This window comes from Mus caroli, unplaced genomic scaffold (assembly GCF_978045245.1).
Source record: "Mus caroli unplaced genomic scaffold, Mus_caroli_1 scaffold_1, whole genome shotgun sequence".
In the NCBI taxonomy this organism is placed as follows: domain Eukaryota; kingdom Metazoa; phylum Chordata; class Mammalia; order Rodentia; family Muridae; genus Mus; species Mus caroli.
Window position 1 is genome coordinate 122668727 of NW_028227256.1, and position 23905 is coordinate 122692631.

Below are 23905 nucleotides of genomic sequence, written 5' to 3' on the forward strand. Positions count from 1 at the left end.
TGTGCTGATGGCAGGCTCCTGAATGCAGCCTCTTTGTAACCTTCCTCCTCTCCACACAGTCAAGTCTGAGCCTCCGCTGAGTTCTTTGTATGCACTCTGCTCTCTGCATTTAAACCGCTTCCCAAGGGTCCCCATTAGGTCCAAAGCATACTTTTCATGACAAATTGTTTATTCTTTTTTATAAAACGTATCAAATTTGTTACTAAATCTAGTTTCATTTTTGTTCCTGTGACAAAGTCCCTGTCTAAACAGTAACTTTTGCGGAAAAAGGGTTTGTCTTATAATTCCAGGTCACAGTTCGTTCCTGAAGGAAGCCAAGGCAGGGAATAAAGGCTAGAATCTTCAGACAGGCCTACTTGCTATTCTACACAGAATTACTTTTGATTGACACTCCAAAATTCACACTCCAAAAACATGGCAGGGAAGACACTGCCTGCTGGCCTGCTGGCCAGCTGGCAAGCAGGCAAGCAGGCTTATGCTCAGTTAGCTTTCTTATAGAGTTAGGATCACCTGCCTGGGGGATGGTGCTACCCATAGTGGGCTGGGCCTTTCTATATCAATTAACAATCAAGACAACCCCCCCTCCCAAATTAGACATGACCACAGGCAAAGATGATTCTAAACAATTCCTAATTGAGTTTATCTCCCTGGATAACTGCTCGTTGTGTCAAATTGACAGTTAAAGCTAACCAGGATACTACCCTGTGGCACAGCACAGAAAGTAGACACTGGCAATCTAGACCAGACCTTGGTCACCACTCTGTTCTGAATACCTTGTGTGACCTTGCATGAGACAGATATTGATGTAAGTGTTCATAACAAAGGGTGGAGTGACTGTTTGATCTTGAAAGGTGAAATATAATATCCCCTGATTGTATTATTCCTGAGCATAAGCACATTTAAAGGGCAAGTATTTTGATCATGTTACAAGATTATTAGATTCCCATCCTTATTTGGGGACCCATCTATTATGTCCACAGTGGTGTTGTCTGTAACAGATTATTAGGACACCAAACCGAATATATTTAATTCAATTTGTCCAAAGTGTAAGCATATTGGCAAGCACAAACAGACCCTTAAATGGCTTTTAATTGGTTGATTTGCTGAAAGCTATTGCAATATGCACTCTTCTACAGGACTGGGAAAAGGGATAAAAGTGAACATTAGAAATGATGGTCTAGCAGGCAGGAGGCTCTCTAGGCAGAAAACAATGAATGCGAAGTAGATTGGCAACGGTGAAGAAGGAACTATCTCTCTGGGCCACTGCCTCCCACTTCAGTGAAACTCGGAAGTAAGGATTCAGGGAAGTAAGTTCTGTTTACTAACACGGGGTAGAATGACCTCAACAAGTAATTACCATAATTTAATACATAAGACATAAATTAACATAGAATTCACATTTGTGTATAAGTGCACATATGTTTGGGCATGTTGGTATGGATGTACATGAATATGTTTCATTTCCATTCATTTCTGTTTCTGTGACAAATACCCAGTCTAAAAACAAACAAACAAACAAGCAAGCAAACAAACCAAAAACAAAAACAAAAAAACTTTTGGGTAGAAAGGGTTTATTGGTCTTATAATTCCAGCTCCTGGCTCATTACTGAAAGCAGTCAAAGCAGGAACTAAAATCTGGGAATTTTCAGACAGAGTTACTTGCTATTCCACACAGAATTACCTTTGATTGAGAAGTGTGTGTGTGTGTGTGTGTACCAGAATACAACCTGAGGTGTCATTTCTCAGTTGCCATATACCTTGTGATTGGTTTGCTTTGTTTATTTGTATTGTTCTGTTGTTTGGTTTTGTTTTCCCAAACAGCATCTGTCACTGGCCTGGAACTCAAATAGGCTAGGTTAGCTAGCCACTGAACCCCAGGGATCCATCCTCCTGCCTCCATCTTTCCTGTCCTAGGATTACAAGTGTGTACTACCACCCCTGCCTTCTTTCGTGTGAGCTCTGGGGCTCGAATTCCTGTCTTTTGGAAGCAAGTATTTTACCATCGGAGATATCCCTCTAGCCCACAGATATTGCTGATGCAACTGCCAAGCATTTCTTTTGAAAATTCCAAGACTGTTTCTTATTCTACATGATTTCAGGAAAACACAGTGAAGCCTCGTCCAGTCCATGCCAGTCAGACAACCACACAGACTGCTTTGCTAAAGGCACCCACCCACCCGTCATGCATTCTCCAGCTCTGCCCATTTTGCAAAGCATTATAGGTAAGTAAATTACTGGTTCTTCTGTTTTACCACCTGTAAGGGAGGACTGGACAAAGACAAGTGTAACAGAATATGGTTGAAAGTTAGAATACTATAGGATCACAGAGGACATTGTCTCCGGTCAATAGCAATCACAGGGCCTGTGACACTCAGGGCAATAGCCTTCTTTCCAGTGAGACTTCATGCAGCAGAGTGGCTTTTCAGTGTTTTTCTGAAAGACTTACATATGTGCCTGCTTTTTTTGTGGTGTGTGTGTGTGTGTGTTCATGTGCACGTGCACACGTGCATGCACCAGAGGACCATCTTAAATATCAATTCTCAGGGACCCTCCATGTATTTTTGATATAGAGTCACTCACAGGTCTGGAGCTCAACAAACAGGCTCAGCTGACAGACTAGTGAGTCCCAGGGATTCGCCTGTCTCTCCTGGGATCACAGAAACACATAAACGCACAGACCTGGCTTTTGAAATGTGTGCTCTGGGGATAGAGCTGAGGTCCTCATTAGTGCGAGGCAGGTACTTCGCTGATGGCACCATCTCCACCATGCTTTACTATTTTAATTGTTCATTTGCAGACATTAGGCCAAGAGTGATGCTTAGCGAGTGACCTATGTAAGGAATGGATCGGTGCTTTAAAGACAGCACAGTCAGCTGAAATGTAACCATAGGAAAACAACTAGTAATGAGAGACATGTCTCCTGTACCACATAGGGGATTTAATACCTCATCTACCCAAGGACTGCGACCAACTTTGGAGAATTTGACCTGGGCCTCCAAGTGGTAGTGGGGAGTGGGGAATATTTGTGCTCTTGAGGCCAGTTTGAATTGTAAGAGGCCATTAAAAAGAAAACACCCAACATCTCCTTCCCTACTGAGAACACTGGCCTACCTGTTAAGGTTTAGGTTCCTTAGCCTTTTGGTGCAGGAATCAGTCTCCCTAGTGGGGCATCCACTGACGGCAACAGGCCTCTCTGAGGTGCATAATCAGATCCTCGGGAAAGCACGGCCAGTTTGCCTGCCCCGGTACTCTGGTACTTTCTGTCTCTTGTATTTCCAAGTCCTTACATTTATCCAAAATTCATGAGAATGGAACGCTCAGTAACAAATTTTTACTAGTGGGAAATTTTAAGGTTTCTATGATAAACATTTACTGCATGAAGTTTACTAAATCCGGTAAAATCAGGTTTTCTTATGTGGATATGAAAAAAAAAATAATGCCTGAATGTTGTTTGCTACAAGGTGCATATTTTAAATTTAAATTTTAGCCACTTAGTTTATTAAAATATAGTGCTGATTTGTGTAACAGATTTGAATTTTCATTTAATATTAAAAACCCTGACACTAATTTGGACACAGCGCCCTTCCATTTTTTCAAGTTTTAAATTCAGCCTAACTGGATTCTTCCTTAGATAAAGAGCCACAAGGACTCATTCTTGAAGGTCGCAGAGATAGAGAATGAAGCTAACAGAGTCGTCCTCCGGGGACCTGTTTTTCTGCAGCACTCTATGAGTAAATCTGATACTGTTGGAAGGTCTTGGGAAAACCAGATAAAACAGAATCAAGATAAAACATCTTCCGAATAGCACGGATATGATTAAAGTCAGGATCTGGGATCTGTGTGACTATAAATCCCAGTGTTATGATTACCAGGCTGGGGAGATGGCTCGGTGGATAAAGGGCCTACCATATATGTGTGAGGACAGGAATTCAGATTCCCAGAGCCCTTACAAAAGTCCAGCAGACTTGGGGCTCACCTCTAATCCCATGACACGGAGGCTCTGACATGGACTGCTCATGAGCAAGCTGGCAAATCACTGAGCTCTGGTTTAGATTGGGAGATCATGCCTCAATGAATACAGTGTGGCCCAATTAAAGAAGACTCCCAAAATCAACCTCTGACTTCTATAAACATATGCACACATGTGTACCTCTCACATGCCACACAGACACAAGGTAAGAGACTGACACTAAATTTACAGCATTGCTTTGCAGAACCCAATGCACTCTTTTACAAAAAGATTTACTTTATTTTCAATGTCTGTCTCTGTCTCTCTATCTCTGAGGTATATGAGCATATGAGTGAGGGTGTCCATGAGGTCAATGTCTTTGGATCCTGAGTGATAAGTGGCTGTAAGTCATCTGACATGAGCTCTAGGAACCGAACTCAAACTGATATTCTTCCTTTTAAGTTCAGTTTGCTATCACTTCCTGGAAGGCTTTTTGTCCTCTCCCAGTGTGGTGGTTTGAATAAGAATGGCCCTGCAGGCTCATCTGTTTAAATGCTTAGTCATGAGAGAGTGGTACTATTTGGTTTCTAGGAAGCATGGTCTTATTGGAGGAAGTGTGTCACTGGGGATGGGCTTTGAGGTCTCAAATGCTCAAGGCAGGCCCAAGGCTTGCTTCCTCTTCTTGCTTGCTACTAATACAGAGGTAGAACTCTCAGTTACTTCTCCAGCATCATGTCTGCCTGCGTTCCCACCTGCAGATGTCCACCATGGTGATAATGGACTAAAATTCTGAACTGTTAGCCATCCTCAATCAAACGCTTCCATTCATAAGAGTTGCAGTGGTTATGGTGAGTCTTCGCAGCAATAGAAGCCCTAACTAGGACACCCAGCTATCCCTTTCTGCTCTGAGGACCTATGATGGTACATGTTTCTCTTATCTTTTCTACTTACTAGAATGAGACAGTGTCAACTCTCAGTGTGGCCCACTTTAGAAACACCTGGGAAGAAAGTCTCAAAGATTGTCTAGCTCATCTTAGACGGTGGGGATTGCCTGGGATCACTAACCGATAAGGAGGTCTCAGCCCACTGTGAGCAGCACTATTCCCTATGTTTGGCTACTGAATTGTGTAACAGTGGAGAAAGTGAAGTGAGTATAAGCATGCATGCACTCACACTCTTGATTGTGGATGAGACGAAGTGCCTCAAGTTCTAGTCTTGGTTTTTCTGAAAGGAGGAACTGTAACCCAAACTTGTGAGCTCAAATAAACCCTGTTTCTCCTCTTTCACCAAGTTGCTTTTATTACACAAAGTCAGGTGAACTAAAACAACAGCCTCTGTGTTCATCTCCCCCCCTTGCTAAATAATGAGCTCTTTATATCTAACTCTGTTAAAGATCTCTGTGTCTTCAGGAGTACCTTATAGTACCACATATACATCATAAGTAATTTTTTGGGGGGTAGGCATTTATGTATGTGTATGTGGGCATGAGTGAGAAGGCCAGAGGCCAGCTTTGGCTATTGTTCCTAGGTTTGCCTTTTTTCTGATACATGGTTTCTGGATGGTTACTAAAGCTACCAATTCAACTAGGCTTGCTGGCCAGCGGGCCCCAGGGATCCACTTGCCTCTGTCTCCCCAGAGCTGACATTCCAAGTGTGCATCACCACATTCAACACTTTAACGTGAATCCTAGGATTCAAGCTCAGGCCCTCAAGTTTGCAAGGCAGGCATTTACAGACTGAGCTATATTTCCAGCCCCTCGGTGACTTTTGGTTAATATAATGAAGCCATACATGCTAGCTGAACTGTGATTTTGCCTGGAAAGCCTTGTCAGGCATTCTGAGCACATGCATCATGCTTTTAATGAAAAAAAAAAAAAAAAAAAAACAAACCCTCTATCACAAGGGTAGATAGTGACAAGCAGGTCATAGGGCAGGTGACATCCCCCCCCCCCCCCCCCGCAGAAGCTTTACTAGGCAATCTATAATGTTGCAGGGCAATTACATTGGGATAATGGCCAAGATTAAAAACCAGAGCTGATGTTCTTAAAGCCTTGTATGGCCAACTTCTTTAAACTGTAAAGCATTAGTGACACCTGTCCACCACCCCGTGGGCCCAAGTCCATTACTCCATTTCCTCGATCCCTCCCACGGCCCAGCATGCAGAGTCACCTGAGTAAAGGACATCAGACTGTTTCACTGTTCCTGGTGAGATGATGGTTTATATAGTGCAAACTATTCTTTTGGAAGGAACTTGTTCATATTTGGCTGTTGTCTAGGTTTAAGAGGCTATAAAGAACAGGAAAGTGGGTACCTTCTTTTTGTACCTTAAAATCTAAAGGCAGAGTACTTGGGTGGGGTGGATTCAAACTCACACAGAGGAAGAAGCAAGGCAGCACATGACACTGTGGCTGAAGACATTCCCCCAAAGAAAGCATTCCCCACAGCTACAGACAGGGATTCATTGAGTCTGAGATTGAGGCCCCATGCCAGGTTATACAGGCACCAAGCAGAGAGATGGCAAAAGAAAACACTGTGAAACAGAACAAACAATAGCAAGAACAACAAAACAGAACTTAAAGAGGAGAAAAATTTCCCGTAATCATACTGACTTCAGGAAGTGTGAAATTTAGATGTTTATCTTCTTATCCGCCAGATACAGAACCCTGTTTGTACATTTGTATACATATTCATGAGTGCAGGTATATGTGTGCAGAGGGGGTTCATGCTCACATGTCCAAGTGCTTGTGATGTTTCACGGGTATGTGTAGGAACATGTGTATGTGAGCATGCATATGAAGTTCCACGTGAGTCAGGGATTATGTGTGTGTGGGCAGGAGGGGGCTATGTCTATGTGTGGGATACATGTGAAGGAGCATGTGCATACATAGGTGCATGTGTGTGCATATGCACATATGAAGCAGCATGTGTATACATAGATGCATGTGTGTGCATATATACACATGTACATATGTAGCTGTATTTGTGGAAGCCAGGGGTTAACTTCCATTCTTATTCCGCAGGATACCATTGGGTTTTTTGTTTGTTTGTTTTGTTTTGTTTTTTTGAGAAAGGATCTCTCATTGAAGCAAATAGGCTAACCTAGCTAACCAGCAATCCTTTAAGGGAAAACCCTTTTTCTGCCTTCTTAGTACTGGGGTTATAAGCAAGTATCACCACACAACATTTTTACATGGATTCTGAGATTTGAACTCAGGATCCATTCCTTGCTTGCATGGCAAACACTTTTCAAATTGAGCCTCCTCCCCAGTACACAGGCATAGTCCCTTAAGGATCTTCTGCATCCCTGCCCTGTGATCTACGCTGCAATCACATCATCTCTGAAGCCATTCCTGTCTACCTCCTCTCAGCAAGCAATACACTCATCCCACAGGTTCCCTGGGTCATTAATTCACCCAACAGCCATCAAGGATTACTTCTGTTTATGCTATATGTGGGAGGACTGAAAACTTTGTGTGGCATGGGTGTTGGCCCTGAGAAAATATAAAGGTTCAGTCAATTAAGCAGAGAGTCTCGGTCTCAGAATACCTTCACCTTCCACAGCAGCAATGACCATACTACTCCAACCACAGTATTTTGTCCACACACAGGAAAGTGGAACAGAGCTAAGCATCCTCATCATTGCACAGCACCTGAGTCTCTGCACAGGCACAGATATTAAAAAAAAAAGGCCTCTCATTTGCTTTAAGAATGAATAGTAGTTCTGCTGAGATGGTTAGAGTGTGCCATGCAAGCCTGAGAACTGGAACTCAGATCCTCAGAAACCCATGTAAATGCTGTTTAGTTCCTGTAATTCCAGCCTCAGAAGGTACTGACAGGAGCTCTCCAGAGCAAACTGATTGGCAACACTGTCCCGACACTCAATCTCTAGAGTTGACTGAAAGTCTGCCTAGGATGACTAAGGTGAAGGAGCAATTGAAGATGATTTCTGACCACAACCTTGGGGCCACACATGTTCACAAACATATGCACATGTGTGTGTGTGTGTGTGTGTGTGTGTGTGAATGTGTGCAATATGGGCAGCAGTCTAGAAAACATTTTGTAGCATATTTAGAAATATTATTCAACATAGGCTGGGACTTAGAAGAGAAGAATGTGGACATCAACATCGATGGAGGAGTGAAAAGGAGCATCACACACACACACACACACACACACACACACACACTCCGAGGGAAGACTGAAGAGGGGAGGATACAGTCTTCCCTGCCTCTGCACAGGATGCTCCTCTGGCTTCCAGTTAAGCTTTCCCCTGTACACTGACCCTACTCGAGGCATGGCTTCCTTCCCTAGGCCTTCTGCAGACCCTGGCAACTTGACTCCCTTCTGCTCCAGCAGCAGCCCAGGGGCTTCAGCACATCACTATGTTACAGGCTTCATCCTGGAGCACAGGCTCCAGGGGGCAGGACTTAATTTCCTAAACCCTTGGAGGTCACATACTTTTGGTTTGTTATAGAACTTTATTCAAAGTTGTTGTTTTTTTTTTAATTTTTACTTACAATTGTGTGGACACAGTTGCCCACAGAAGCTAGAAGAGAACATGAGATCATTTGGAGCCAGAATTATAGGTTTCAAGTTACCCAGTGAGGGTGTTGGGAATGGAACTTGGGCCCTCTGCAAGAGCAGCACATAACTGCCGAGCCATCTCTCTAGCACTTGTCATATTATCTTATTTTAAACTTCATTTCCTAATAGAAATGACAGAAGATGTAATCCATACAAATCATTAGCTAGAGGATCTAAGTGAGTTATTCTGCAATAGAAATAATGTGGCTATTACTGTTTAAACAAAATCTAGAAGACCCAGTATCTTAAATTCAATGGGTGATTAATTTGTTATCATTTTTAAACACTTTGAAAAATTCTAAATTGCTTCATGCTAAGTACATTTAAAAATGTAAATTAAAAGTTAATTTTTAAAACTGTTATCTAGGTAGATATTCTTTTGTATGGTTCCTGGACTTTCCTCCTATATGAGCTATGCATATATTTTGTCAGTTTTGAGATGGGTTAATTTTGCTACCAGGATAATAAAGTTGTCATTCAACATTAAATCATAGCTATTTTATAACATGCTTTGTTGAGATAATACAGAGATCTGACACTTTACTATGTAATTTGGTGCTTCTGTAGATCATAAAATTCTTAAGATATTGATGTCTTGGTTTGTTAACAGAACAAAGAGGGGCAACAGGGTTGGGATGGGATGGATTGGAGTAGCACTGTGACCCAAGAAATGGCAGACACAAAGGCACAGGGGAAGGAAAACCTACCATGTCCTTCATAGAGTGACACTATTTATTCTTGGTGCAGGGGGGGAGAGAGAAAGAGAAAAATGACACCGTCAAGGGTGAAGCAAGTCTATTAAGAGTCTTGGCTACGCTATGAAGACAGAAAAAGAATCACTTTCTGCCCTAGCCCCTAAGATTCCTTCCCATCTTCTCTATTGGTTCTTGCTTGATCTGACCTGTCATCTCGTCACTGAAAGTCTGACCCTGGAGGAACTGTGTGATCTTTCAATGTCCCTTATCTCACAGAGAGGCCATTTTTGGCCCTCTGACAAATTAATATCCTTCTGGTGCTCAGTGTGTCAGTATCCCTGATGGACACTCTCCACATGTTTTCACATCTGACTGGCACTCATAATGGCACCACCGAAGCCCTCTGATGGTGCGGAACAGCAGATTCACTGCCACCAGCTAGGAAACTGGGCCCCCCCTTCACCTTGAGTGTCTTTCTAAATTAGGCACCAGAGTCACAGGGCAGGGCAGATGACACCTCTGTAACGGGCATTCAGGTAGATAAGGGACAGAGCTGATCCATTCCAGAAACCAATGAAGTAAACTAATGTTGGCAGAGTGGAAGCCAGAAAGTGCTCCAAACTGGGGACACTTCTGGCTTCTTCTGTAGACTTCTTGCTCAGGAGTGGTCTTGGTATAAGAGAAGAGAAAGGTCCCATTGCCTGAACTGGACAACGACTGAAGCATTCTTGCCCTCCATGTCCATAACTGGTTTGCTGATTTATCATATTATCACTATTTGTGTAGGTGGTGTATAGTTATGATGGATTCTGGTGTGCTCGTGTGTGTGAGGGCACACATGCCCATGCACGTATATGCAGAGACTGAAGGATGTTTGATGTATTGCTAGAGCATTGTTCACCAAGGCAAGTTATATAAGAGAGAGGGTATATTTGGATTTATGGTTCCAGGGGTTCATGGTCCACAATGGTAGGAACAGCATGGTAGCAGAAACAGGAGGCTGAGAGCTGAGGGCTCACACCTTGAACCACAAACAGGAAGCAGAGAGAATAACTGGAACTTGGCTTTTGAACCTCAAAGCCTACTCCTAGACATATACATATATAGTCTTAAAATGTGCTGGGTCAACAGTTGGACATCCACGAATATATATAATGATTCTTCTTCATCCAACCCAGAGAAGAGAGGCATGGATATCTCTGGCAAACAGTCAAGAAGTATAGATCATGTACGTATTATGAATAGTGACACTGTCTGTAGAAAAGGGAGAACAGAAGATTGAGTCGAGAGGTCTTGGACTTCAAAGAGATTGCTGCTGAAATGAAGTGATAATCCGAGGAGAAGGGTCCATTGGGTTTTCTAGGAAATTCTCGACTATCACAGGGAATCAGAATTCCACTACACAAGCCCATGAACTGCTCAGTCATGTGACACAGATAACTAATATCCATGTGGTATCTTGTAGTGGGAGCATGTAAAGAGGACAACAATGACTATGAAGATGCTTGAGCGGGTGCAGTGTGGGCTGAACTTAGACAGCGGTGTGTGGTATTTGTGAAATGGTGGCAGTGAAGAGTGGGGAGTATGAAGTTGTCTGTCAAACTAGACTGGTAGATTTATGCACCAATAATAAGGATTTTAAGAAGAAATATCATAACAGGAATGGGGCCTGGTTTTATTTCTGTTGCTTTGGTAAAAGCACTGTAAATAATACATTACTTAATTACTAAAAGTAATTTAGAGGAGGAAAGAGTTTATTTAGCTTATACTTCTAGGTCTCAGTCCATCACCGAGGGAAATTAAAGCAAGAACCATGGTGGAATGCTTCTGGTAGGCAGACACTCCAGCTTAAGCTCAGCAAGTTTTCTTACACAGCCTAGTACGACCTGCCCAGGGAATGGTCCTGCCCACAGTGGGCTAGGCCCTCCTAAATAAATTACCAACTGCCTAAGGCCATACTACCCTAAATATACTGGATAGTCAAGAGAATCCGTATAGACATACTCACAGGCTAATTGAGACACAATTCTTCTATTGAGGGCCCTTTTCCTGGGTGACTCTAGGTTGGATCAAGTTGAAAATAAAAGCCAATAAGGAAAGAATGAGTATAGAGTTTTATGATCCGATCATCTCACCCTATCATCTGAAATAATTAAGAAAAGGACTAACTAAAGCATGTACTCTTACGAACTGATGACAGCTGTTCACATCTTGGTTCTAAGATGTCAGACCCTCTTTCCCTTGGTGTGAATAACAGACACAACGGTGTTATTTCTATATCCATGGCATGAGTATGGGCAGTAGGACACTTTGAAATGCCAATCAGAAAGCAGAACAACAAAACAAAACAACTGTCTCTGTTTGAATATATGAGAATAAAATCCTATCAGAATAATGATGACACAGGCAGAACACAGAAGAGAGGGGAAAAAGTTAGATGGCAGGAACCTTCTAGAAATTATTACAATGTGGGCCCCTTCCTGTTACTGTACCGAGGAAGTTTTGAAATGTGTCTGGTCACATGTGGCCTGTTTATCACTTAGAATGGGAATCTGAATCGTGGTCTTTGGGCAGGAAACATGGTTCTGTTGGCAAAGCTTATATTGCAAGCATGAGGACACTAGTTCATCCATTAGCCGCAATGGGAAGGAAACCAGGAGCAGTAATGTGCCTTGTAATCCTAGTGCTGGAGAAGCAGAAAGGTGGGTCCCAGGCCCAGAAGATACCTTGTCTCACAAAACAAGGTAGAGAGAGACACCTTTGGTTGCCAAACTCACAAGCAAACACACACACACACACACACACACACACAAGCACATGCACACATGTACACACACGATAGTTCTTTTGCTTATTCAAAAGTTCCTTAAAGAGGGACACCTGGGTACTGATGGGATCCGTTTCATGAGCTTTCCAAATTGAAGCCTCCCCTGTGAGCTGCAGTTGTGTTCCGTAGCTTCTCTCCATGTGTATCCCTACGTACACAGTGTACAGAATGAGGCAGTGCTCAGCCCTATCTCATAGGAGTGTAAAAGATCAGATCAGCACAAGCTCTGGATTTACCAGCACATGGTGTAACATGGTGATTTCTGCATGTTTGTTCAGCCACATTTTGTTATAGACAAAGATGGGTTCTTGTTTATAGACCTTATTGTTAGAGTTTTCCTTTAGAGCCATTTAAGGATCTGAGATATAGATCAGTGGTAGAATGCTTGTTCTATGTATATAGGCCATAAGTCAATACATCATTCCTTAACAAACAAAAACCAAACAAATAAGGAAACTAACAAAAAAGGAGCAGTTCACATGCAGAATCCCTTACATTTAATATAACTCACCTTTGCCTGTAATTTGTTACACACCAATTATTTAATCCGCTCCTGAACTACTTGATTCCATTTGCCCTTATAGAGGAGTTGGGAATATTGGAATTTGTTTTGCAAAACTAACTCACTGATAACCCACTATAGTTATTAGATAATACGGTTTGTATAAAATTACAAGTTTAATTTTAAAACCTTTTCCGGGGGGCAGCTGAATCACAGGACACAATATATAGAGATCTGAGAACAACTTGGGGAAATCAATTCTTTTTTCCATTATGTGGGTTCTAGGGCTTGAAGCCAGGTTGTCAGGCTAAACCCTCTTGCCAACCCCACATTATTAAGTTTGGAATTCCATAATTACCATGATGTGTACTCTATGCACAAACTGAATTACTGAAATAATTCATTCTTGGTGAACTTCTAACCCAATGGATGAGAGAATGCTAGGATGGCTGACAGGGGGCTCTACCACAGTGGTCAGCAGTTATGTAGTAAACAGTGTTGCTCTGTGTGACTTTCCAGAAGAGACAATGTCCCCAGACTCATCTAGCTTTGGCTATTTATAGATTCAGACAGGATTGAGATGCCAGCCTCTGACAGGACTTCAGGAGTTTATTTTCTACACTAACTTCTTGGGTCTTTAGAATTTTGTCCGATTGTTATCTGAATAAGGCAGGGTCTCCCGAGCCTGATTTACAGCTTCTTCTACTCCCCGAGATATCACAGCACACACTGGAATCAGGAGAAAGCTCATTACCAAGCTCCACATTTTAAAGTTTAGGTTGGTGGTCATCAGCCTCAGCAGTGGACAGAGCTGTGTTCAGTGGCTGCTGTCACTTTGTTTGGTTTGTGGTATCACTATGCTATCTAAGATGCCTTTGACATCCTGAAGTCAATGACTCTCCTGCCTCAGCCCGCCTGACTGCTGTGACTGAAGGCAGGCAACACTGTGCCTGATTACCGTGCTCTACTTGTAAATGACTGGAACCTGTCAGCTAGTTCTTAGATCCATTTTTTTTAATTGGCTATGACTTACAAATGCCTTTTCCTGGCACAATTTATCTAGCTAAGTCACCATGAGTTGAATCATCATCTTTCTATATTGCCTTTGGGGTGGCTACATGAAATGGTTAAGAATTGTTGAGTTGTCTTCTTCAGAGGAAAATTTAAACAGTTTCCTAAAACGTAAAGGAAATGACGTGGTAGCCATGGGGAGAACTTCCTTCAGAGTCCACAGGGAGCAGCTGTAGGCTCTGTAGTTTTTACAGCCAGGTATACACTGGTCACTTTATTGTACTCCCTCACAAAGCCTTGACACACTCTTCACAGCTACACAGGATATCAGCCATCCATATAAAAATGAGAAATTTTCAGAAAAAGAGAGAGCACAAAGTTCCCTCATGTTTATGCAAATCAACCTCCCAACTCTCAGGCTGGATTTAGTGCTTATTCATTATCCTATTCAACAAATAATTACCAAGTGTCAAAAGGTGAAAAGCAAGCTCAGGTGGTTTCTCTTTTATCTCCATGGTGAGTACATGTTCTCACTTCATCCCCAAAGCAACATCAGAAAACTATGTTGTGAGTGAAATAATGAATAGATCAACGGCAAAGCCTGCTACTTCCTCCACGGATGACTATGACACACAGGTGTTAGACAGCAGGTGTTCTACTTTCATTTCAGTTGCTGTGGTAAAGTATCTTGACAAAAAAGCAATTTAGGGGAGAACATATTTACTCTGCCTGTAATTCCAGGCTACAATCTATTATTGCGGGGTAGTCATATCAGAAACTTGAGGCACCTGGTCATATCACATCCACAGTCAAGAACAATGAATGTACGCATGCTCTGTGCTTAGCTAGATTTCTCTATTCTTATAAAATCCAAGGACCAAACTAATGGTGCCGCCCACAGTGGACTTTGTCTTCCCACATTAAAGCCTTAAAGACAGTCCATTACAGACAGCCTCATCGACCAACTTGATCCAGATAGTCCCTTACTGAGACTCTGTTCCCAGCTAGTTGTAGGCTCTAACAAGTTGAAGGTTAACATTAATCATCTCAGTAGTCATTATGTACTATCATTGTTCTTCATGGGTCTCTTAACAGCCTGTCATGACTGTCAACTTGACACTAACCACATCTGAGAAGAAGGAATCTTAATTGAGAAAATGCTTCTGTGAGATTGGTGTCTATAGAGTATTGTCAGGATTAATGACTGATGCAGGAGGGCCATCTACATTGTGGGCTGGTGGTCCTGGGTACTATAAGATAGCTGAGCAAGCCCTGAGGAGCAAGCCAGCAAGCAACAATCCTCCAGGCCTCTGCTTCAGTTCCTGATTCCAGAGTTCCTGCCTTGAGTTTCTTCCCTGACTTTCCTTGACGATGGACTACAACTGAGAGGTAAAATTTGTGAAAGAGGTGAAAGTTGTTTTTTGGACATGGTCTTTACCACAACAATATAAAAGCAAGTTAAGGCACAGGCTACCTTTAGCAAGGATTCTTTATTGTATGATGGCTCATGAAGTGAAAATTCCTTAGTGAAGCATATACATTTTGATAACTAACACCGAATGGATAGCACCCATGGTCTGTGGATAGTCTGATCATCTGCCCTTGCCACTTAAATACGCATGTCAGAAATTTGTGAGGACCAATGTAAAAGCTGTACTATCTCTGGCACATGTGTTTACTCGATAAATAAACCATCAGGATTTATAAACAGGGACAGCAGATCCTTAAACACTGTTCTAGAAAAGCCTTGAGTTAGAACAAGCAAAACCGAAAAATTCATGAGCAGGCAACAGCTGTTAAATGTAATTACAATATCAGATCTTGATTGTAAAACTGCAGAAGAAATGGAGCGTCTCACGAATTCCTGATCCCCAACGACAAACACTGAGGGTGGTCAGGTCCAGGAAACAAAATGGAGACACACGATTTCTCCCTGTGGCCTGCCAACAACTTCTGAGCCATAAATTATAAATTATGTTCCAACAGATAAAGCAGAGAGGAAATTAATTTCTGAGATGAGATCGACTTTGTAATTCAAAGAGCTCTCCTATTGAAATTAGGGGTGGGGCTACCTCTTGATACTGTTGTACTAACTCTGTTTCCTTCTATGGATTGCAGCCTTTCATCATTCCATAGAGGAGTACTGAGACGGTTATGCCAAAATGCAGAGGATAGATGAAAAACTTAACCACTGAGAAAATATTGCAAGGAAATTTTCTAATGATGATGGAAATGCTCTACTTATATACTGTACAATGTAGTCTGAGCAAGGTTTGTAGTCCGTGGTATACTTCTAGTGGAGTACAGGAAACTAACTTTAACTTAATGCAAATTGTATGTATTCCTGGTGAGCGCACACATGTGTGTGCATGTGTGTGCATGTGTGTATGTAGGCCAGAGACTATCCTCAGCTGGCATTCCCCACACTGCCATCTATCTTTTGGAGAAAATGTCTCTCTTGATTGGCCCACACCTTTCTGAGCTGCTCAGTGAGCTTCAAGGATCTTCCCTATTAGAAATACAGTTGTGTTTCATAACCATTTTTATTTTTAGGGATGCTCTGAGCATAGCTCTCCATGCTTGCAAACAAGTAATTTATACCCTGAATATCTCCCCAGTGTTTAGTGTAAAAATTTCAAGTAGGAATTTAAATAACCCATCATAGACCACAGACAACGGCTCTGCTGCTGGCCAGTACTGTCTCAAAGGTCAATAGGTACCTTGTCTATCAGACCAAGCAACTTGTGAGTTGCCTTTGATAAACTGTTCAGACCCCTGTGAATCCACACCACTGCCTCTGACAGCACAGAACAGAAAAGCTCTGAGCAGAACTCGTGCAATCCAGTCTGAATAAACGTGTACATTAAGAACAGCAGTGTGGGAAAGAGGAGAGGTTAACCCTCCAGCCTCCTGTGACAATTGCATGTCCCCTACCATGTGCATTTCTCTCATGCTCCCTCAGAGTTGGTTTCAAAATGAGACAGTTCTGTGCAAGTTGGGAAGGTACCTATGGGCAGATTGCACAGAGAGCTCTCAGACAAAGATCCTGAAGAGTCACTGTCACTAAGACACAGTCCAGGAAGTGAGGTGAAAACCACAGAAAGTCACAGGTCTCAAGAATCCCAGCTGCCACTTGCATAATAGCGAGCTTGAAGTAAAGGTGTGTGCTTTCAGCATTCCCTAAAACTTCTCTGCTTGTCACAGAATGGGAGGAGACAATGATGCTCTGCAGAGCCATCATATCTCAATTCTGTGTCATGGTTCCACTTAGTTTAGTGGAGAATATGTTACGTCTCATGTGTGTGTTCATTCAAGTCTGCATACATACATATATACTTGGATGTAGAGGCCAGAGGCCAGTCTTAGGTGTTGTTCCTTAGGACTCTGTCCTTGTTATAGGAAACAGAGTCCCTTGCTTTTGTCTGGAACTTGCCATTTGGCTAGACTGGCTGGACAAAGAGCCACCTGTCTCTGCCTCCTTAGTACTGGGAATAGAAGCACATGCCACCACACCTGTCTTTGTAAATATAGGTTCGGGGGATTAGACCCAGGTGGTCATGCTAAGCAGGCTGCAACTGTGGCATCTCTCCAGCCCAGAGGACAGACACGTCTCATCTTCCCTTTGACTGTGTACTCTTCTTTGGAGTTTTTCTTTATGAGAAAGTAATTTTCCAAAGTATAGAATTTGAGAGACCGTCGCTTTTAAGGACACTTGCGACAGTGAGGCACTGAGATTTTGGTGCCTTACACCTGGGGAGGCTGGCAAGCTTTGAGTGTAAGCAGCTTCCTGCCAAGAGCTTTTTAGGAGCCAAGGCAGTTTTCCACATAAACACATACCTGGAGAAGCACATCAGAAGCTGGTCTGACTCGCTGTTGGAACAGGAGGCTGAGTGCTCGGTTCTGTTGCTCCAAGTCAAACACTCTTGTTTTCAACTTTACACATTCCTCCCTCAGATCCTATAAAAAAAAAAACACAAAGAGAGAAAGGAAAGTCTGACCAAAAGATGTCTCTGCATATTACAGCTATATTTTACATGATACCTCAGACACATTAGAAAACTATCATTCTATTCTTCAAAGCCTCCAGAAAAATAAGTCACGAACAACATTTTCTTCCATGGGCCATTGTCTGATGGAATTGTTAGGTTCAGGGAACACCAATCGTACAAAAATAAAGAAAGAAAGCACCTTGAAATCAGAAATGCATTAATGTGGTCCGCTATTTTTGAAGGCGGTAAATCTTAGTGATATAAAGTCAATTTACATTTCTACCTATATATTATGCTTTTCCGATGTCTTCATAAAAGCTGTCATAAAGTACAAACCTCGAGGGCAACGGTATTTTTACAATGACTAGAGAACGGATGAACTAAAGAAGCTAGCACTTTAGATGGAGCCGCTGGTGTCATTTAGGGAAATGAATTGAGATTGTCAGCATTGTGATTCACATAGTCACTGATGCATTTAGTTGAAAGGAGTATCTCTGAATTAAGGGGTATTTGCGTGTGTGTGTGTGTGTGTGTGTGTGTGTGTGTGTGTATGTCTGTCTGTCTGTCTTTCTCTATACTGTGTTTTCTAGAGTACTACCCAGGAAACTTGGTTAGAGGAACAGCACTCTTAGATCATTTGCTTGACACAGAATGAGAACAAAAATCCCAAAGACTTTATTAAGTTAACCAATAGTTTCCAAAGCAGCTGCATTTGAGGTTTTTTTTTTTTTTTTTTTTTTTTGAGGGAGGGTGCAGGTTTGCCAGTGGCTTGGACCTTGCTTAGTAGGTAGCAAGTCTTAGAAATACTTGTGTTTCCATGTCCTCAGTGCTGGAATTACACGTGTGCACAACCCTGCCTGCCTTTAGCACATGCAGTTTGGGGTTGATTTCCTTATCCCTGCAAGGCAAGCATTTTTCAGACTGAGCTCTCTGTCTAATCACAAGGAAAAGCATTTAAACGACCACTATATCTTGCCTGTCCTTCAAACAGGTTGTCTGGGGGTACTCTGGGCTCAGTCCCAGGGAGCAAACACAGTCAGTTATCACTTTTATACCACTGTTGGGAGCTTTGCTTTCAAGAGTTCAAGTCCTTCCAAGACCTTCTCCCCAGTTCATGGTCAGGGGAGCTGCTGAATAGGGCCTTTGGGGACTCCACAGTTGGCTGCCTCCCTCCCAGGCTGTGGTACCGGTCCTTTGAGAGTTCAATGGTAATGCCCTCTCTGATATGGTCTGAACTTAAAGCTCAGATTCAAGGCTCTTCAAAATCTGGCTTCTTCCCGCATTTTAAGGTCCATCTACTGTTGCCTTTCAGAGCAGTTTCCTAACTTCCTTTCCTGGCCCCCATGGTGACTGTTCCCTTGTTTAGACCCCATCAAGCCCTCATTGTCTCTGCTACAACTCAATGTATAAAGCACTTTGTGTTCCTGTCATCTTCTTGCTATAGACCTGCCTGTCTTGTCAGCTAACTGACATATCCATAAGAAGAAAAGCCACAACACAAGCACAGTCCCTTTTCCACTCTCTCTTATGCTCGCTTTTAATGCACCACTGCATATAGTACGAGCATGGTAGATGTTCTTGTTTATTTGTTGTGTTTGTTATAAATGTTAGAGGAGATGAGGCTGTCAAATCCCCTGGTAACCTGAATAATACAGAGAACTCAGGTTTGTCAGCAAGTCGGGTGGGTAGATGTCTGTTCTCTGCTACGGACAGTGACGGGCTCACATAGGCCCTGAAAGGTAGGGAGAGTACCAGGAGGCAGCACTGTTTTCCAGAACTCAGGGATGATCCACCTTTATTAAAAGACTTTGTATGAGTGTGTATGATGTGAGCTCTGTGTGTGTGTGTGTGTGTGTGTGTATTCATGCGTGCTTGTAGGCATACATACATGTGTATAGAGGTCAGAGGACAACCTGGGTTGTTGCTTCTCACTTTCCACATTTTTAAAGACAGGCTTTCATTGCCTGATGCTGACCTTGACTGGCTCTGGAGCTTCTGGGTATTCTTTTCTCTGCCTTCAGTCTCCTCAAAGGATGCTCAGATTATAACATATATATTACCATGTTCAGCCTTAAAAGGTCCCTGGACATATGGACACATGTGCACATACTTGAGAGGCCAAAGTTTTATCAACTGAGCCATCTCTTCAGCCATATCTAACCTGATATTGTGATATGAGTTTTTCAGTGTTCACAACTGTCTTGGGACATAGGCAGATCACACAGCTTGGGCATACCTGGCCTACATGATAGCTGTTAGAAGCTTGGTCCATATCAACCTTGGTCTCAGCCTGGGCCTCTAGAGATACAGAGCTGCTGAGGCTCGGCCTGAACAGGCACCGTCATACTCTGAAGCATGAGTTCTGTTTATGGGGGCAAAGAAATCTTTCTGAGCCTTGCTCCCTGTACACTGCATGCTCTTTTCATCTTTTCTGGTTAAGTGTGTGAAGCCCAGGCATACAATGTTTATAGCTGATCTATGTCCCCAGATGCATGGTTGGAATGAAGACCCTAGGAAGACAGTGCAGAGGGCAGAAGCATGTATTCCGGGCACGGACACTCCATATTTTTTTTTAAAGGCATTCAACCTCTGCCTATCACTTATGCTAATTTATGTTGCCAGCATGCACATAACACTCTCTGCTCCCAACGCTAATTGTTTTCACTACTACTAATTAAGTAATTAATAAAACCTGACTGTGGGGCAGATAAATATTAATAGTGCCCATCGGCCAGGAAAACACAAGCACTTGGACTCTAAGGAGGCACCAGGGAATACACACAGAGAGGTATCAGTTTGTAAAGAGAAATGGGAGCAGGAGGCCACAGTGTTGAAACTGCCCAGCAGCACAGGGGCAAAGCTAGGCAATTCTTCGGGCGGGTAAGATAACAGAAATGAAGATATCTTCTGCTGAGTTTTTTATTTTCACTGCTTTTTGGATGGATGTGGGTACAGTGGATGGGTATAAGTCAGAGGACAATGGGAGCCATTTTTATCCTTCCACAAAATGGTCCTGGGAACTGAACTCAGGTCACCAGGCTTTTCCCACTGAGCCATCTCTCCACCCTCTACACAGAGTATTTATACAAACACCTGAACTTCAATGGCCACTTGTATCATTCAAGGAACAGTGAATGTTAATCAGTCGTGACACAGGCATCAAGCCTGGGGACAATTTGACTGTCCAGCCCAGCACGTGGTGGGAGGGAGATAGCTCTGTGTAGTTCACATGCCAGAGCCCTCTTGTTAGTGAGGCAGGGCTGTTGGTCTCAACAATTCTTGCTAAGACTTATATTGGTTTAAGATTGCCCTCAAAAGAACAGAAGCCACAAGAGAGAGGCCTCTGTGTTTCATAAGAGATGACACATCTTAAAACTGGATCATTTAGGGATATAGAGATGGCTCAAAAGTTAAGAGCATGTGCTCTTCCAGAGGACCAAGTTCAGTTCCCAGCACCCATTTTAGTCAGCTCACAACTCCCTGTAACTCTAGTTCCCAGAGACTCAATACCTTCTGGACTCGGGCACAGCACTAACATACATATACACATGCGTGCATGCACACACATATGCACACACATGTTTGTATGATGTTAATAGAGAATGATATAGTTGTTTTTACATTTTTGTTTTATGTTTAAATTACTCATGGTGTGTGTGTGCGTGTGCGCAGACATTTGGAAAGAAAGAGAAAAATGACAAACAGAAATCACTGACAATTTCTGTCATATAACCTGTGTCAACTACATCTGTTTTTGGAATTAATTTTCTCATTTGCATGTGGGTTGCATTCATTCCCTCCCCCCAATTATCTCCTTTTTGAGATGGTCTGCTGTAGCCCAAGTTCCCTAAGTATTCAAGAATGACCTTGAACTTAAGATCTTCCTGCCCCTCTCCAGTCTGTTGGGACTTCAAATAGTGTGCTACTGAGTCAGGCTTATGCAGTACTGAGAATGGAATGCAGTGTATACCAGATAAGCCCTCTACCCACCAAGCTATATCCTCAGCTCTGTTCTCTTCATAACTGAAGGGAAATCTCTGTCTTTTAAAAACAATTTTAGAATCCTATAGAAACCCACAGGTGCATATTTAGTGGAATGTGACCCTGAGGACTCTCCAGAGACCCCTGCATGTCTTCCTGTTTGGTGAATTTCTTAGGGCAGGCTGCCCCATGGTCGCTCTTCTCTGTGTGCCTACAAATCCACCCTCACTGCAGAAGACAGTGTGTTTACCAGCTATTACTTGGATTTGTGTGGCTACTTTTTGGTGGCTGACCTAAAGACCCTGCTTTCTTCTGCACCAGACCCCTGAGGCACCATTAAAGAGGTCAAGAAGAAGTGTTTCAATGGCTGCACACAGGGCTGCAGAGGCTCTGTCAGATATTCTGTCACAACAATGAGCAAAGTAATAAATAATTCTGGCTCTCAGGTCCTATGTGTGAAGACTGAAAGCATAGACAGCTGGAGAGATGATACGAGATTTTATGTTTATTTTGTATTGATTTCAAAATAATGCCCAAGTAACTCTTCCTACCTTCTTATCTCAGATTTCCCCTATGAGCTTGAGATCCAAGGGTGCTATATATGTGTCCACTCCATAGAAAAAGGATTCAAGCTTTAGGGAATTAGAACACATTTGTAATCTCAAAGACCTCTTGTTGAGTCCAAGGCCCCTTTCAATGCTGTCCCCAAGAAGGCTTTCTTGTCCTAGGAACTAGAATGACCCACCAACTTCTTTAGTTTGCTTCTCAATATAAACCCGAGTCTGCTATTTCTTTCAGGACCTGAAAATCTTTCATTTTGAAAAGATTTCTGTGCTGGTCAGTTTAATTGTCAACTTGACCCAACCTAGAGTCACCTGGAAAGAGTCTTAATAATGGATTGTTCAAATAAAGGTTGTCTGAGTGCATATTTAGGGGGTGACATATTCCAGCCCACTGTAGGCAGCACCATTCCCTAGACAGTGATCATGAAGTGTAAGAGAGAATAAAGCTATCTGGGATCAAGGAAGCAAGAAGCCATGTCTTTACTTCCTCTACTCTTGACTATGGGTAAAGAAATGCCAGTTCCTGCCTTGACTGCTCCACACTGGGCTGTAATCAGGATTTTAAGCCAAACAAATACTTTCTGTGTCACAGCAACAGAAGAGAAACTAGGACAGCTTCTTTTCATTTTCTCAAGAGCTCAAATTGTATGAATAAATCAGCTATGTGTTGGTATTACTTCTTATGCAACACACTCACTTGCAGCTCCAGCTTAAGTAAACAAACATCAAAGTTCCACCACATCTATGATCATAGTTCCTTGGTTGGGAAGTGTAATGGGCAGTCCATTCACATTAGTACTTAAAGTAACAGGCAGAAGGTAATCCTACCTTTTGAGTGAGTAGAGCTCGAACAACTTGGTTGGCTACCTGTAAAAAAGAAAGGAAGTTGTTGGGTATAACCAACTATTAATGCATACTCATTTACCAAGTCCTTCACAGCTTCCAGCCTGTAATGAGCCCCTCGTAGTCCTCTTCCCTCTCCCCACAAAAGGCCTTTCTCTGCATAACAAGCATGTCCTTCTGGGTAATATTTTACTATATCCAAACGTGACCTTGTGGCTAATTATGATGATTCAGCTGGGAAGAAAATTCACACCTTGACTTTCACATTTCCATATTTATGGAAATAATCTCTTTTCATATACACTCCACAAAAACTACAAAAACAAGCAGTAAGAGAGCCTATCCTAATGATCTATGCACAGTTTCCCTGAATCGCTGGTAATCATCTCTGTTGATGCTTCTAGTCCTTACCTGTCTTACTGCATTTAAAATGACTGGCAACGGAGGGCAGTCCATTTCCTGTGTTGCCCATGTCTCTTCTCTGTCTTCCCCTGCATCTTGCTCTAGTGTTTGCCACTTGTAATAGAAACTGGTAGTTGATAAGTTTTTTCACCGTAGAGAAATTCCATTTTGACTTTGGGGACTGGGCACATCCCAGCTCTGCTTTCCTCCCACATGACATAGTTCCAACTAGCAAGATATAAGCAGATTATTTATCTTGGGTCTAGTAGAGTCTGTAAGAAGAGAGGAGGCGATGGGCAGTGGTGGCACATGCCTTTAATCCTAGCACTTGGGAGGCAGAGGCAGGCAGATTTCTGAGTTCGAGGCCAGCCTGGTCTACAGAGTAAGTTCCAGGATATCCAGGGCTATATAGAGAAACCCTGTCTGGAAGTGCAAATCAAAACAACCCTGAGATTCCACCTCACACAAGTCAGAATGGCTAGGATCAAAAATTCAGGTGACAGCAGATGCTGGCAAGGATATGGAGAAAGAGGAATATTCCTCCATTGCTGGTGGGGATG

The 23905-nt window shown here is 42.6% G+C and overlaps 1 protein-coding gene across 9 annotated transcripts in view; it reads right to left on the reverse strand.

The window, feature by feature from the left end:
- The window catches only part of Nckap5 (NCK associated protein 5), an 896002-nt gene that overhangs the window by 184013 nt on the left and 688084 nt on the right, over window positions 1-23905 (reverse strand). For all 9 annotated transcript variants that reach the window (XM_085840657.1, XM_085840660.1, XM_085840668.1 and 6 more), the window contains 2 exons: window positions 22929-22967; window positions 17405-17524 (listed from right to left, as the gene is read on the reverse strand). In XM_085840657.1, the coding sequence (XP_085696783.1) occupies window positions 17405-17524; window positions 22929-22967 (159 nt within the window). The remainder of the gene's footprint in view (window positions 1-17404; window positions 17525-22928; window positions 22968-23905) is intronic.